Source organism: Pyrgilauda ruficollis, unplaced genomic scaffold, assembly GCF_017590135.1.
Source record: "Pyrgilauda ruficollis isolate IOZ18807 unplaced genomic scaffold, ASM1759013v1 scaffold12, whole genome shotgun sequence".
NCBI classification, from domain to species: Eukaryota; Metazoa; Chordata; class Aves; order Passeriformes; family Passeridae; genus Pyrgilauda; species Pyrgilauda ruficollis.
In genome coordinates, this window is record NW_024510321.1 from 16,219,063 (window position 1) to 16,232,248 (window position 13,186).

Below are 13,186 nucleotides of genomic sequence, written 5' to 3' on the forward strand. Positions count from 1 at the left end.
ACTTACCTAAGTGCTCTTACGGCATTCAGTATCTCAGTGATTTCTATGTTAAGGAACAGACTTCAGAAAGTGTCTTGAAAAATATGTAAAAAGAGACTAAATTCTTCTTAAGTTCTGGAAATCATCTCTAATTACATGTCTAATGCAGTTTAATATAATTACGCTAAGTTACTTTGCACTGCAAAAAAAAAGAATTATTGCTTAAATTAGTTTGTTGATGTCATGTCAAAGTCTGTTGCTTTAAGGTGTTCTGATCCAAAGATGACTACAAACGTACTACACTCTTAACTTACACATTGTTGAGATGTGCATCTTTGGGAGCAGAGCAGGAAACTCAAGCAGCCAACCATCTAATGCAGGTCACATCTGTCACACCCTAAAGTCCTAGAATTGAGGGCAGCTTGGCTTTTTTTTTTCCCCAAGTATTTATTCTACTCACCAAAGAAAATTTCATTAAAGACTAATAGCTGATAGACCTGCCATTTACTAGAGTATCCACAGGCAGGAAGGCCCAGAACTGTCCCTTAAAATACTGCAGGTCCATCCAGCTCTAACAGACTCCAGATGCTTCTGGTGCCTTGCTTTTCTCTGTGAAGAGAAATGTGGCAACATAACCTGAAACTTTCCTTCTTTCCTTCCTGACATTTAGTTTGTGCTGAATATTAAATTTTTAAAAACCCACAAATCCAAACCAGCAGGAAACAGGATACGTTTCCCTGAATAAGAAAGGGAAACAAAAGTGGACGAAGGAGTATCTTCCTTGGCCATACTGAATTTAAGAATGCAGCATCCACAATTTGAGGTTACAAATGTAAACTGCAAGCAATATCAACCAGGTAGGTGCATTTTACTGTCCCATGAAAATGCCCAAACCCCCCCTCCTGCAGACCTGCAAAAACCCCTCTCAACTTGAATCTTCAGCAAAGGAACATCTACTTGTTTAAGATGTACTATTAAGTTCCTTCATAATTCCACTCCTGTTGTGGAAAGTATAAATAAGATTGCTCCCAAAACTGTTCCTAACTTCTCTGTTGAAAGGAACAAAAACTAAGAATAGAGTTCCTATTTCCTGTCTTTTCATTTATTTTCCCACGAGTGCCAGAATATAAAATAAAAAGGACAAGAAAGTTCCCTTGATAGCATGCAAAATGATGAGCAGACTTAAACTATGACAAGGAAAAAACCCACTAAAAAAGGAAGCCGAAAATAGCGTAGACTAGTAATTTGGAGAATGAGCAGGGGAATACAGAGATCCAAAATTAGGGACTAGATTAATTCAGAAAATGAGAAAGTAAAAACCACAGGGCAGACGCATCTGAAACATCACATGCCCTACATTCAGAAAAGATCTCAGGATTCCTTAGCTTTCACATTCCTCTGTTGTTAACAAGTAACTCCAAATCTACCTAAAAAAAATAAGCCTTATCTCCCCCATAGAAGCTGGATCAGACAAAGGAGGATAACCACCTCCATTCCTTCATTTATAAGAATGCTAAAGAAAACCCTGGGGGCTTTTGTACTGCTCCTAATGGAAGTAAAGCCAAAGGAACTTCGGAAGGGACAAGGGAAGTGATAAAAATGTTCTATGGGAACATATTTTTTTCCAAGACCTTCTCTTTAGAAATTCTTAACATCCTTTAAAAAAAGAAACATGCAAAAAATTCCTACAAAATCTGACAAATTTATGATGTCTCCAAAATCATAATTACACATGCCCAACAGAGAGCTAAAAAAACAGCTGAAATCTTACAGGATGCACCTTAGTAGCACATCTTTGAGGCTATTCCAAGTTTTAGCACTTTTTCAAGGGCCCATCTGTTAACATGACTGAATAAGTGAGCAGACAAGATTTGGGCATAATTGCTCTCTTAACTAATAGTTTAAGTAAAACCTAATTTTTTAACTATTATTTTTACCTGCTACAGAGGCACAAGCTTACCTTAGCTTTAACCTCAGATGATGGTTTTCTTTTAATCAGAATACTACACAAGAAACATACTAGCACACTCCTATTTGAAGACTTCCACGGTCAAGAGGTGGGCACACACTGAAAATACATTCACAAGAGCCCAGTAAGCAGACAGCACCCTGACGGAACTTTGCAGAAGTAAGTAGGTAAACCGAACCCTTGACACATAAGCAGTCATTTATGCTAAATGGGAAGGGGATGAGGGGTAGGGGAAGATATCAAAAAAAAAAAAAAAAAAAAAAAAAAAAGAAGAAAAAGAAAAAGATTGCTTCAAGTGCTGCATGGTCTGACTGAATCTCTCCAAGGTAGTACGAACCTTATGCACTGAAAGAAGACTCACTGAAGCAGTGGAGGACTTTGTTAATTCAAATACAGGAGCTCATCTTTAGAGCTGTCAACCAAAACTCACAATTTCAATCTCCCTGTGTATCTCAAACCCACGACTCTTTAATTGGGAGTACCTGTGAATAAGATCCTGACAAGTAAATCTACGACCACTTGAAAACAAATTTGGTAGTGAGGCAAGATACACAACCCCTTTGCTTCTCTGGGGATGAGAAAGCCCCCAAGGCAACTCACAAGAAACAAAGGCAAAGGAAGGGTAGGAATTTTAAGCAGTTAACCTATGGAGGGCTCTCTAGTTCAGCTAAACAGTAAGAGAAGGTCCATCTTCTAAGGTATACTTTTCTTTTTTTGTGACAACATGGGAGGAAAAAAGTACTATATTTCTCTTCATGACTCATAAAAACAGGTTTTGTCCAATCACTTTTTCAATCTCTTTTTCTTCTGACAGAGGTTAACAAACAGAAGTGATGGTGCACAACTCTTGCTTATTTAACTTCTCCATGTCAGTTGATTTTACAGACCTTTGTCGTATCCCATCTCAGTGTCCTTTTTTGAGGCCACAAGTCCCTCACTATTTACTCACTCCTTATAAAGCTGTTCTTTGCCATTGTTCACTGCCATGGCTCTTCTTGTACCTCTTTTGGCATGTACCATATCTGCTTTGAATAGAAACTGTCCTTCCCCTTAAACATTGATTTTATTTGCCCTCTTACCACCTTGTCAACACAGGCTGGTGAGGTCTTTCAGCAATTTGTGACAGCTGATCTTCATAATGGCTCACTGCATAACCCAGCATAATCAGCAAACTTGGTGTGTGCTCCTCCTCCTCCTTTCCCCGGACCATTTATAAATACACTGAGCTGTACAAAAGGCCAAGTTTTCCCAAGACTGATGGCAAACCTCTCCTCTGTGAAAACTGAGCAATCACTTATTTGGATTTTTTTAAAAAATTTTAACCTGCTACTGAACTATGACACAACCCCTCCTCCAAACTGTTCAATTTAAGTGTTGTCAGTGAGTTAGTGTGTGTAATGATCTTTGGAAATGAAAAAAACCAGGAGAACTTCCTAAAGTACCAAATTGTTAATTTATTTCTTTAAAGTAGTTTCTATCAATTTGTGCAAGAGGTACCACTCAATTTTGGGTAAAACCATCTTATTTCTTTAGAAAATCAGTCCGGAAGAATTCTATAAAAATATGAATCACCACCTATAAGAACAAATTGCTATTTGATATTGAATTGTAATCTGTGTTGGTCTTCACACAGCATTTCTGCTATCCATGCACACCTGCTTGTGCACACATACACACATTAGGCTTGATTTTTTTCATGTTTATATCTACTATCTTAGATCACTGTAGATAAATTACAAGTTCATTGCTTTAAGTACGCAAAAAGATATATATTTGATATATTCATTGTAAGAGAGATTCCCATCAGAAAATGAAAAATGCAAGAAACAAGGAGTATAAAATCATCATGTATATTGCAGTATTCCTTCATACTTCAACCGTAGTCAAGGTGACTTTCTGCAACTATAACTTCATATTCTCTTATCTTGATAAATGTAATCTTGTCCAACTTAAATTCATACAAAAACGTATCATAGAGCTATTTTTTCTGGTTCATTACTTCAACTATGCCACCCTTCTGCGCTTCTCCCATACCTCCCTTATTCCTTCCCCATCAAACATGAACTATTGATATTCATTTGCATCACTTTTCAAATACAAATATTAATTATAACATATATGTCAACATTCATTTGTTACCAAGATGTCAGCTTTGGCCACCTCTTTGCCAGGGCTAGCCTAGTTGTCCATTTGTTAAATCTCCCAAACAACCCACTCTTTAACTGATACCATAATTTTTGCATAAAAAATTGAAAACTTCACATATTCTACTTTTTAAAATATTTTCTTATGTTCTGATTAAACATTGGTTAGAACACTGATAAACTGCAACCAGCATTTATGCTACTAGTCATAATATAATTATTAATAAGCACTTCCTCAGACTACATTTAAAAAAATCCATGTGCTCTACAAATTAAGACTATGTGATACTATGGGGAACTTCCAGCCACTACAACATTTCACAACAAATATAATGTTTATTAACCTATTTTCCAAACAAATTACAGTTTCTTTTAACACTGAAATTAAGCAGGTCAGTAACATGGTTTTCCATCTTAAACTCTTGTGATAGTTTACCTGAGTTGCAGCAACAACAGTAGTTATAGAAGGCGCAGTTGAAGGTGATAGAGCTCCCACTTGCTGCAAGTGGCCTGAAGCCTGCTGAGGTAAATGAGAACTGGAAACGGGAGTGCTAGATCCTGAGCCAGATACTGCATTTGGAAATGATACTGCTACATCATTGCTGCTAAAAATACCTGAAAAAAATTACAAAAACGATTACATGCATCTCTCTCTCTCCCCCTCCCTCTGTTTATTAGTAACCATGTAAATATGCAGTAGAAAAATTACTCAAGACAAACAAGATCACTTAATACGTAATGCAGAAAGCTCCTGTGTAGAAATTCTAACCATGCTGATTAATAAAAGTGCTCTCATCATTTAACATTCTACAGTTCAGGGAACACAGATTGATTCACTTTTAAGTTTTTGTAAAACATATGTGATAAATCAAATATTTATGTGCCTTACAAACTGCTCAAATATTAACAGTAGCAGAATTTTTTGCTAAAATGCCTGCCTTCAACTGAGTCTGCTATCAGAGTTTGTTCTTTCAATGTATTACTGTTAACTAAAGAATGAAGTATTGGGCTATATAACTGAACACACACAGTACAAATGGAAAAAATACTTTTTAACTTTAAAGTAAATGTTACTAAACAACATACATTTGTTCAAAACTGTAATTTTGGCAACTAAGGATTGTGCTTTTTCAGGAAAATACTGACAGCAAGTCTGAGGACAAGGTACTCAGATTTGCCAATAGAACTGGTGGTATTTCATTTATTCACAAACTATAATTCCATCCATGATCTATACGAATGCTTGACTAACATTTCTGCTAGAACAGACAACAAATAAACGACTAAACACGTTAACATTAGTCAGAGTTGTAAGTTAGCAATTTAAATAGGAAGAGTTCACACCCCTCTGTGAAGCCATTACTTCTGTTCATCTACATGCAGGGTAAAGTTCATTATAGAGGTTGGGAAAAAAAACCCTACTGACCAGAAGCCCAGGACAAGAAGTAGTACCTGTCTATGAAACCGTTAGGCTCCACGTGCATTAGATAAGTGAGCTGTCAGCTGGCCAAGGAATATCAAGCATGGTAGCACTGAACTGCAGTTAGAGGAAGAGTGCCACAGGGAGTAAACAGAAGTAGAATGAACATGGTTAGATCAAAAAAAGCAACAGAACTGAAATGCCAGTTAGAAGGCAAAGGGTGGAGCTAGTTTGTCACTCATACAAATAATGATTTGAAGAAGGCAGTGACAATAAGAAGATACGCAATGTTAAAACAACACTCGCCACCCAGATATCCCTCTGAGCACAGGCAGTTAAGGGAGACTAACATCATCCAAACCCACACATAATATGCAAACACTGATGCATCTTAAATTCCCTGACTCTATTAACTGTCAAGAAAAATGGAAGAGAAAATCAGCCAGACCCACTAGAGAAAGAAGATACGAAAAAGCAGCTGAAGACACATCGCGACAACACTTCTTTCCTACCTAACCAAACTTAGTGACTTAACTTCTCCCCAGTCTCTTCATCATAGAGAAATTCCATACCTGCTCTGCTTTCCTACTGACCTTCACATCTTTTTCCATTTAGCACCTCCCCCTCTCCTTTTTTTTTTTTTTTTTGGTCACCACGCCAAAACCTACAGTTACAGCCTTATTAGCAGTTAAGATCCTTGAAGTGTTCTCTTTGCTACAATCTTTCCAGTTCTAGCTGGATCATCTAACTAGACAGCACATTTTATGGATTCTGCTCTAATTCATCCCTACGTACCACCAAAATGACCATGATAAACAAACAGCCTTGCTACTGACTCTACTCTTAAAATGTGACAGAACTACAACCACAAAAACTGAAATATAACCCAGGTCCTCAAAAGATTTTTCCATTTGCTTTTAATCAGTAATTCCAAATTAATAAAAAAGGATGAGATTTGACCCTTTGTTTTTTGAATGCAGTAAAACAATTAAATGTACAAACCTTCTTGAAAACATGAGATTCTCATGAATTATCAGGCTTCAGGAACCATAAAATTTAAGAATAAAAATAATGAAATATCACAACACTTTTGAATAAACTGTAAGAGCTCATCACCACAAACACTATCACTCTCATAAAACATCAACAGCAATGAGAGGAGAAAACAAAATTTTTGGTGAGAGACAAGTACTAAAAATGAAAGGATATTTTGCCAGAAAGGGAAAACAACTCCAAAATTTTAAAGCTATTATAGATTTTTTTTATTCTTAATTTTTTAAAATCTTACATATTTAATAACTGCAGAGCTTCTGCTGCTTCTATTTTAATGATAAGGTTTATTCTTCCTCTTAAAAATAAAATTCTGGAATACAAGCAGATAGTTACAAAATCACAGGCAAAAGAATATTTCAAAAGAAAGAAAAGCAGCAAACTAGTTTGCCAGTGGAATGAGGTAAGCTAGTATTTGTTGCCAGTTGTTGTAGTAATATTAAAAACACTATTTGTTGCTGTTGCAAAATACAGGACAAATATGACCTATCAGCACACTCTTTTTGGGATAAGTATTTCCATTTAGCAATCCCTTACATAACACATAAAGTACATGCACCTTCTGAAACTAGTCATGCAACCAAGATACTACTCCATGCAACATTCAAATAAGACCTGTATGCTGAACATTCAAATAAATTATAGATTTTCACACTGTTTCAAAAATACCTGTATAAAAACTACATGTATATCATATTAGAAAGCCGAGACAATACATATTTGAAATGTCTCTAACATTATAAAGGACAATACTAAATTGTCCTTTGGGGTTTGGGAAGAGATAAATCAGTTTCTGGATCAGGAAGGAATGAAAACGTGAGCAAATCTCTAAATTAATGTTTAAATTAAGTCCTTCCCATAGTCCTTCCCATATACTGAAAAGCCAAAGACCTGTAACCTGTGATGAATGACACTGTGTAATTTGCCAGCAGCATAAACAGCATGGTCAAATACAATCTTCAGCATTAACCAGAACACAGATCTTCAGCTCCAGGTGGAAATGGACATGTAACAGTGCTCAGGTAGAGTCTGACTGTGCATCACAGCACTAACACAGCTGCAGAACGTGGACTGCCGGTTCTATCAGATCAAATGCACATCTAGCTAAAAAAAGTATCTCTGGCCAACAAATAACTGCCTGCTTAGCACAGAAAGGTAGTACTACAGAGGAGGGAACACATCAGATAATGCAGGCTGGAAAAAAAAGCATTCTTTATGCACCATCAATAACAAATTCAGTAACAGAGGATATAAAAGCACTTCAAGAATAGTGAAAAACAAAATAGCCTCAAATCAAAACTAGCAGTATATACCAGGTAGCACACAAAACAATTTTAGTGGTTTAATTCAAAATCTCAAAAGTAAGTAGTTCCATGAGCTGACGAGTTAACAAAACTGAGTAAATCCTGGATTTCCACAGTGTTGCATCTCACAGATTACATCAATACACTAAGCTTTCCCACCACTATTTCTGTATCTAGCTATTAAATCCTCACTTCTTATTTTCTAGTACTACAGCCCCCTTCCATTATCCAGCTCTCTTACATTCCCTTCTTATGCTGGTGACTGCCTAGTTCAGCAGGAGAGAAAAAACAGACAATAGTTGGTTACTTTTGTCCTGTACACTACCCATTCCTATTACAGGAACATACATGTTCTAGACTTTTTTTTTCTGTAAACTGGACAACAGACTTAAAGCTTACTGGGGGCCAAAATCAAGAGTAACAACATCTAGACTGCTTCCTCAGGAAGCTCACAAAATGGTCTCCCTAAAGCTGTATCTTCTTTTGTAGGTCAGAAATTTGAAACTATTACAACAATTCTGAAAAGAGGAAGTTATCTGAGGTATCTGTCACAGGTGGCTCATCTTAGCATTTTGTCACAACTCCAGGAATTAGAAGAATATGACCAAAGAGGCTGTTTTTTAAGTGTAAACTTGCAGGCCCACAGAAGTTGCTAAGAATGACAAAACCCTCCTACCTGGGGGAGGACAGATGGGCATAGGGTTGGAACAACAGCCTCAAGGGATCTCATAGTAGAAATTGCAGAAATAAAAGGAAATTTTGAGTTATAAGAACAAGAACTTCATTACACAAACTGAAGCTATAAACACGTTTTCAGTACCTTCACTTTGTGTGGTAATCTCAAAAAGTCTCCCCTAAACCCACGGCAACCTCCTATACAGTGCAAAATGAAAAAGTGTCTTTGCATGAAGCAGTCCATTCATTAGTAATGAGGCATGTACAAAAATCTGATGAAGTTCCATTACACAAGAAAGAACACATTCTATTCCAGTACAATCTTAACAGTGGAAGGAAGTACCCCACTATGTTATTTTGTAATATGATCATAAACTGAAGTGAATTTAATGCAAAACAGAAGCAAATAAAAACGGGTAATTTTTTACAGTTTTCAAATAAGAAGAAAGTTGCACTTCAACTGCTAAGGCAGCAACAGTATTCACTTAAATTTATGAGATAATGAGCTCGGAGGCTAGGGTCAATCTGTTTCCTTCATGAAGAAATCTGAAATCTAAGTATCAGATAATCACACTACTTTCCAGCTGGTGATGAGGAAAGTGGCCGAGTTCACTTTCAGATAGGTTGCTACAAGACTTTGCAGTAACAGTTCTAGAGGTACACAGAAATGAAAGTTAATGAAAGTTACTGATCTGCAGCTGGATAATAAGCTACACTTCCCTCCCTTTCAGTGACTGGGCATCCTTTTTTGATGGAGGCACAGCAGCCTGTCACAGATCACAAGTCAATGACTTCCTTTCACAAAAGGCATTCTGAGCACTCTGCAGAACTGAGGTACAAGTTTAAAAACCCCACAGACTCAAAATACCCAAAGAATGCACACTGCTGGCGGCGGAGAGGAGGAGGGAAGATACAATGTACAAGCGTACCTGTTTTCAAAAACTGGTTTTCTAAACTGTTTTGAAACAGTTGCTCCAGTTTCATTCCTATTGACAGAAGGCAGACTGCCACAATTATTCCCTTTGAGAACACTCTGTAGAGTGGATTTATAGTCAAAGACCAAAATACTTTACAAGAACCTTGACACAACTGAGGAATACAATCCAGCACAGCAATATGACATACATATGGTGAATCCATGATCATACAACCTACATATACAGCAAAGACCTGAAGTTTGCTATCAAACTCCATTACAATTAACCCCAAATCCTTGGAAGCTCAGCCAGCAAAAGATGTTCAGGTAATCTCTTCTGTCTACTTCCATCCCTATGGTCAAATCCCTGATTGTACAACTATCTATAATCAATCAGAAATATGTTCAACAACAGGGTGGGGGTGAAAGACCAGAACTGACCCATGTGCTACTGAAATGGTCTGCTGTGTTCAGCTAGTCCCACCTGCTAGAGTGAACAATGGTATTTTACACTTGATTCCATGTCCACTGATGGCCAATCTTGTTAGTAAGAATGTTCCCACTTTGAATTAATCCAAGCTGACACAGGTCTTACACTGCAGCCCTCCACTGCAGAAGGGCTCAAACCCACATTTTTCATAGCCCACCCAAGATAAACGTTCTCTCTGAGAGAAAACGTCTGAATGTGACACGAGGAGACAGATGACATGCTAGACTAGGAAGACAGGGAGAACTGTACTGTTTTTCTAGCTCACTATATCCGTCTCTAACAGTGAACAGCCACACAAGGAAAAGTACAAAAAAAGGGCAAGCACATAGTAATACTTTCCTCAAATGCTCTCCCAGCCTCTAGAAATCTATAATGTATGAATTTTGAGTGTGAGGAATGGTCTTTGCAATTATTAGCCTTAAATATTCTTCCAGCCTTGCCCCAATGAATACCTTCCAATCCTTTCTGAACAGCTGAAGCTGTTCATAACACATCTCATGGCCAAGTCACACTTTAGTTAAACTGTGCAGTCGTTTTTTGGGGTGGAAGATGGCCAACACAGGGACAAAACACGTTTCATTTGTTTCCTCCAGATGTTCTGACTTCTCACAATAATCTCTGAAATGTTTTATTTTTACATTTCACAATTAACTCAGCTTTATGAAATAGAACATGCTAAGAATTTCATGCTTGCTCCACCATGAGTCAAAAAGATTTCAAGTACTCTTCTAGAATAGAATACTAAGAGCTCTGTGATCATATCTGAGACACATATGCTCATAACCACTAAAAAAGACCTGTACTTCAAATGTGCCACAGCACAGAAAGATTTTTGTAGAAGAAAAAGTTAAACAGATAGGTAAGAACAACTGATAAAACCCTTAACTTTTTAAGGTTTAAAAGTTTAAAATGTTCACTTTTGTAACAGTGAGCCAATACATACAAACCTAAGTTACTTAAATACAGTACACTAAAAGGAAAGCAGTTTTAGGCTCACTTAATGAGTATTCATGAATAGATGCATGACTTGTGATCTACATTTCTTAATGATTTCAGAAAAATTTACTGTGTTTGCTTAAGATCTCTGAAAACACAGCACAGCTTCAAACCATTCTGACAGCAATCTACCTCAATGCTAGATGGTGAGTCACTGGAAGCACTAGATTCCTCTGCACTGTGAACATAATCCAGTCTTTTATGGGAGGGGCAGGGGGGAAGATGGGACAGCTTTTTCCCAAATTTCTGAAGACCTAGAAATAGCTATCATTAGCAACAGTTACAGCTTTTAAGTGGTATTCCAGAACCTCACGGTCAGACAGTTACCCTTAAGACTGCAATATCTGACAGCCAAACAGTAATCACTCAGTACTTCGAAATGTGCATAACAGAACTACTTCAGGTTTTTTAATTCACCCTTGTCTTGTTCTTCGTTTTTATCAATTTAGATGGTTTAGCTGAGCACTACTGTCTCTGTGCTTCAATATAGGCAGATGCCTTTTTATCAACACTGAGAAACTCTGCCCAAGTTGGGCTTCATTCAAAAATTTTAATTCACATTCAGTACAGATTCTGTTTAGTTTAGGTTATCTTGTTGAAAAAATCATACCATAAATACTGAATTTTGCCTGCATTGGAAAGGCCAAGGCTACAGAACTGAAGTTTCTTTGCAAACATGCTATCTTCTAAAAACAATCACAGCACTGAGACTGCCACAATGGATTTCTGTTCTGTATTATGACTATCCTCACTGCAATTCAAAATCAGCATAAGATAGAACAATCAATAACGAAGACCTAAAAACAGCAACAGGAGTACGAAATAGGACAGGAGACAGAACAAGCAAGAACTGAAGTTACCACAGAAAGGCAACAAGTAAACATTACAATTTACAGCTATTTCTAACATAAAATAATCAGGTCATTGCTTGTCCTAGTCTTTTTTTAACACATGCACTAAAACTGCCAAGATATATGTATGCTCTATATGTGTATATATGCATATACAGACATGTGCATCCCTCTTGCACCTTTTCAGTGGTAGCCTCATAGAGGAAGACATGAGACTGCAAGGTCAAGTCAAAAAAGACTTGACTGTAAGATCCAGAGTATGATTTGGAAGGATAAAGCACACTGTTATCACACAGTGAATAGCAGTGACAACTTTCCATCTCTCAACTGCAAATTTTGTGGTTTTTACAAAATGGTTTTGAAAAAAGCCAAGATATAAGAAGTTGACTATACAACTGCAAAACACAGCAGTGAGCACACCATGTCTCTTACTGGCAAAACTGCAGTGTGCCACTGCCTGCCTTGAAGTGTCTTGACTCCTTTCTATTAAGGCAGGCATCTTAATAGAACAGCTTTCATGACTCCATTTTCTAGTCCTCTTCTTTAGGACTAGATTCCTTGAAACCAGTTCAATATTTTAGCTATTATCTTCCCTCCTTCAGAGTCTGTCAGCACCAAATTTCAACTGACAAGGTTTGACCACCTTTATAGCAAAACTACTAATAATAAACCTCTCTGCTCCAAACTCGTATTTGTTTCCACTTAAACTAAAACTCACAGGTTTTCTTTTGGTACTTTATTGCTGATGTGCAGCCAGCTTAAACTCAGTGCAATGAAAAAACAAGCTCCTCAAACAGACTCCATCAAAACTCTTACTGACAGTGACATTTACAATCCTCAGCATTATCTGACACATAATCTGAAAATGCTGTTGGAGTAAATGATCTTCCTTTATTTAAATATTTATCTCAAGTTTTAATACTTTATTTTCATCCTATATAAACACACATGACAAGATCTCTTCTTGCTGTTCATATTACCAAAATTTCTACCTACCCTCATTGATTTCACCCAGAAACATGCTCCTGACAAAACAAGAGCCCTACAATACGGGGGTGGGGGGAGGGAGGGAAGGAGAGAAAGGCAATACTGGGGGTGAAAAAGTAACCAACTTAACCCCAGAAGGTATCACCACCACCCCACAATAAGGTAATTAGATGATAAATCCTGTCCAAACACCATTCTAAAACAAACATGTAGCTACCATTATGCTGGTCCACAACAGTAAGTTATATAAAACATTACTATTGTCTGGCAATACATGCCCTTCCAACTATCTGTGCCATTAGTTTAAAAAACAAAAAGTGCAATGTGGAAAGAAGTCACAAATGGCATTCCATCGATTTCTATTCTGCACCCTCTTGTCAATCTATACCTCCTTCAACATTAAAC

General features: G+C 37.2%; 1 protein-coding gene across 6 annotated transcripts in view; it reads right to left on the reverse strand.

Annotated features, from left to right (window-relative positions):
- MLLT10 (MLLT10 histone lysine methyltransferase DOT1L cofactor) overlaps positions 1 to 13,186 on the reverse strand; it is a 121,181-nt gene that overhangs the window by 27,258 nt on the left and 80,737 nt on the right. For all 6 annotated transcript variants that reach the window (XM_041486669.1, XM_041486697.1, XM_041486688.1 and 3 more), the window contains one exon: positions 4,529 to 4,707. In XM_041486669.1, coding sequence (XP_041342603.1) covers positions 4,529 to 4,707 — 179 coding nt within the window. The remainder of the gene's footprint in view (positions 1 to 4,528; positions 4,708 to 13,186) is intronic.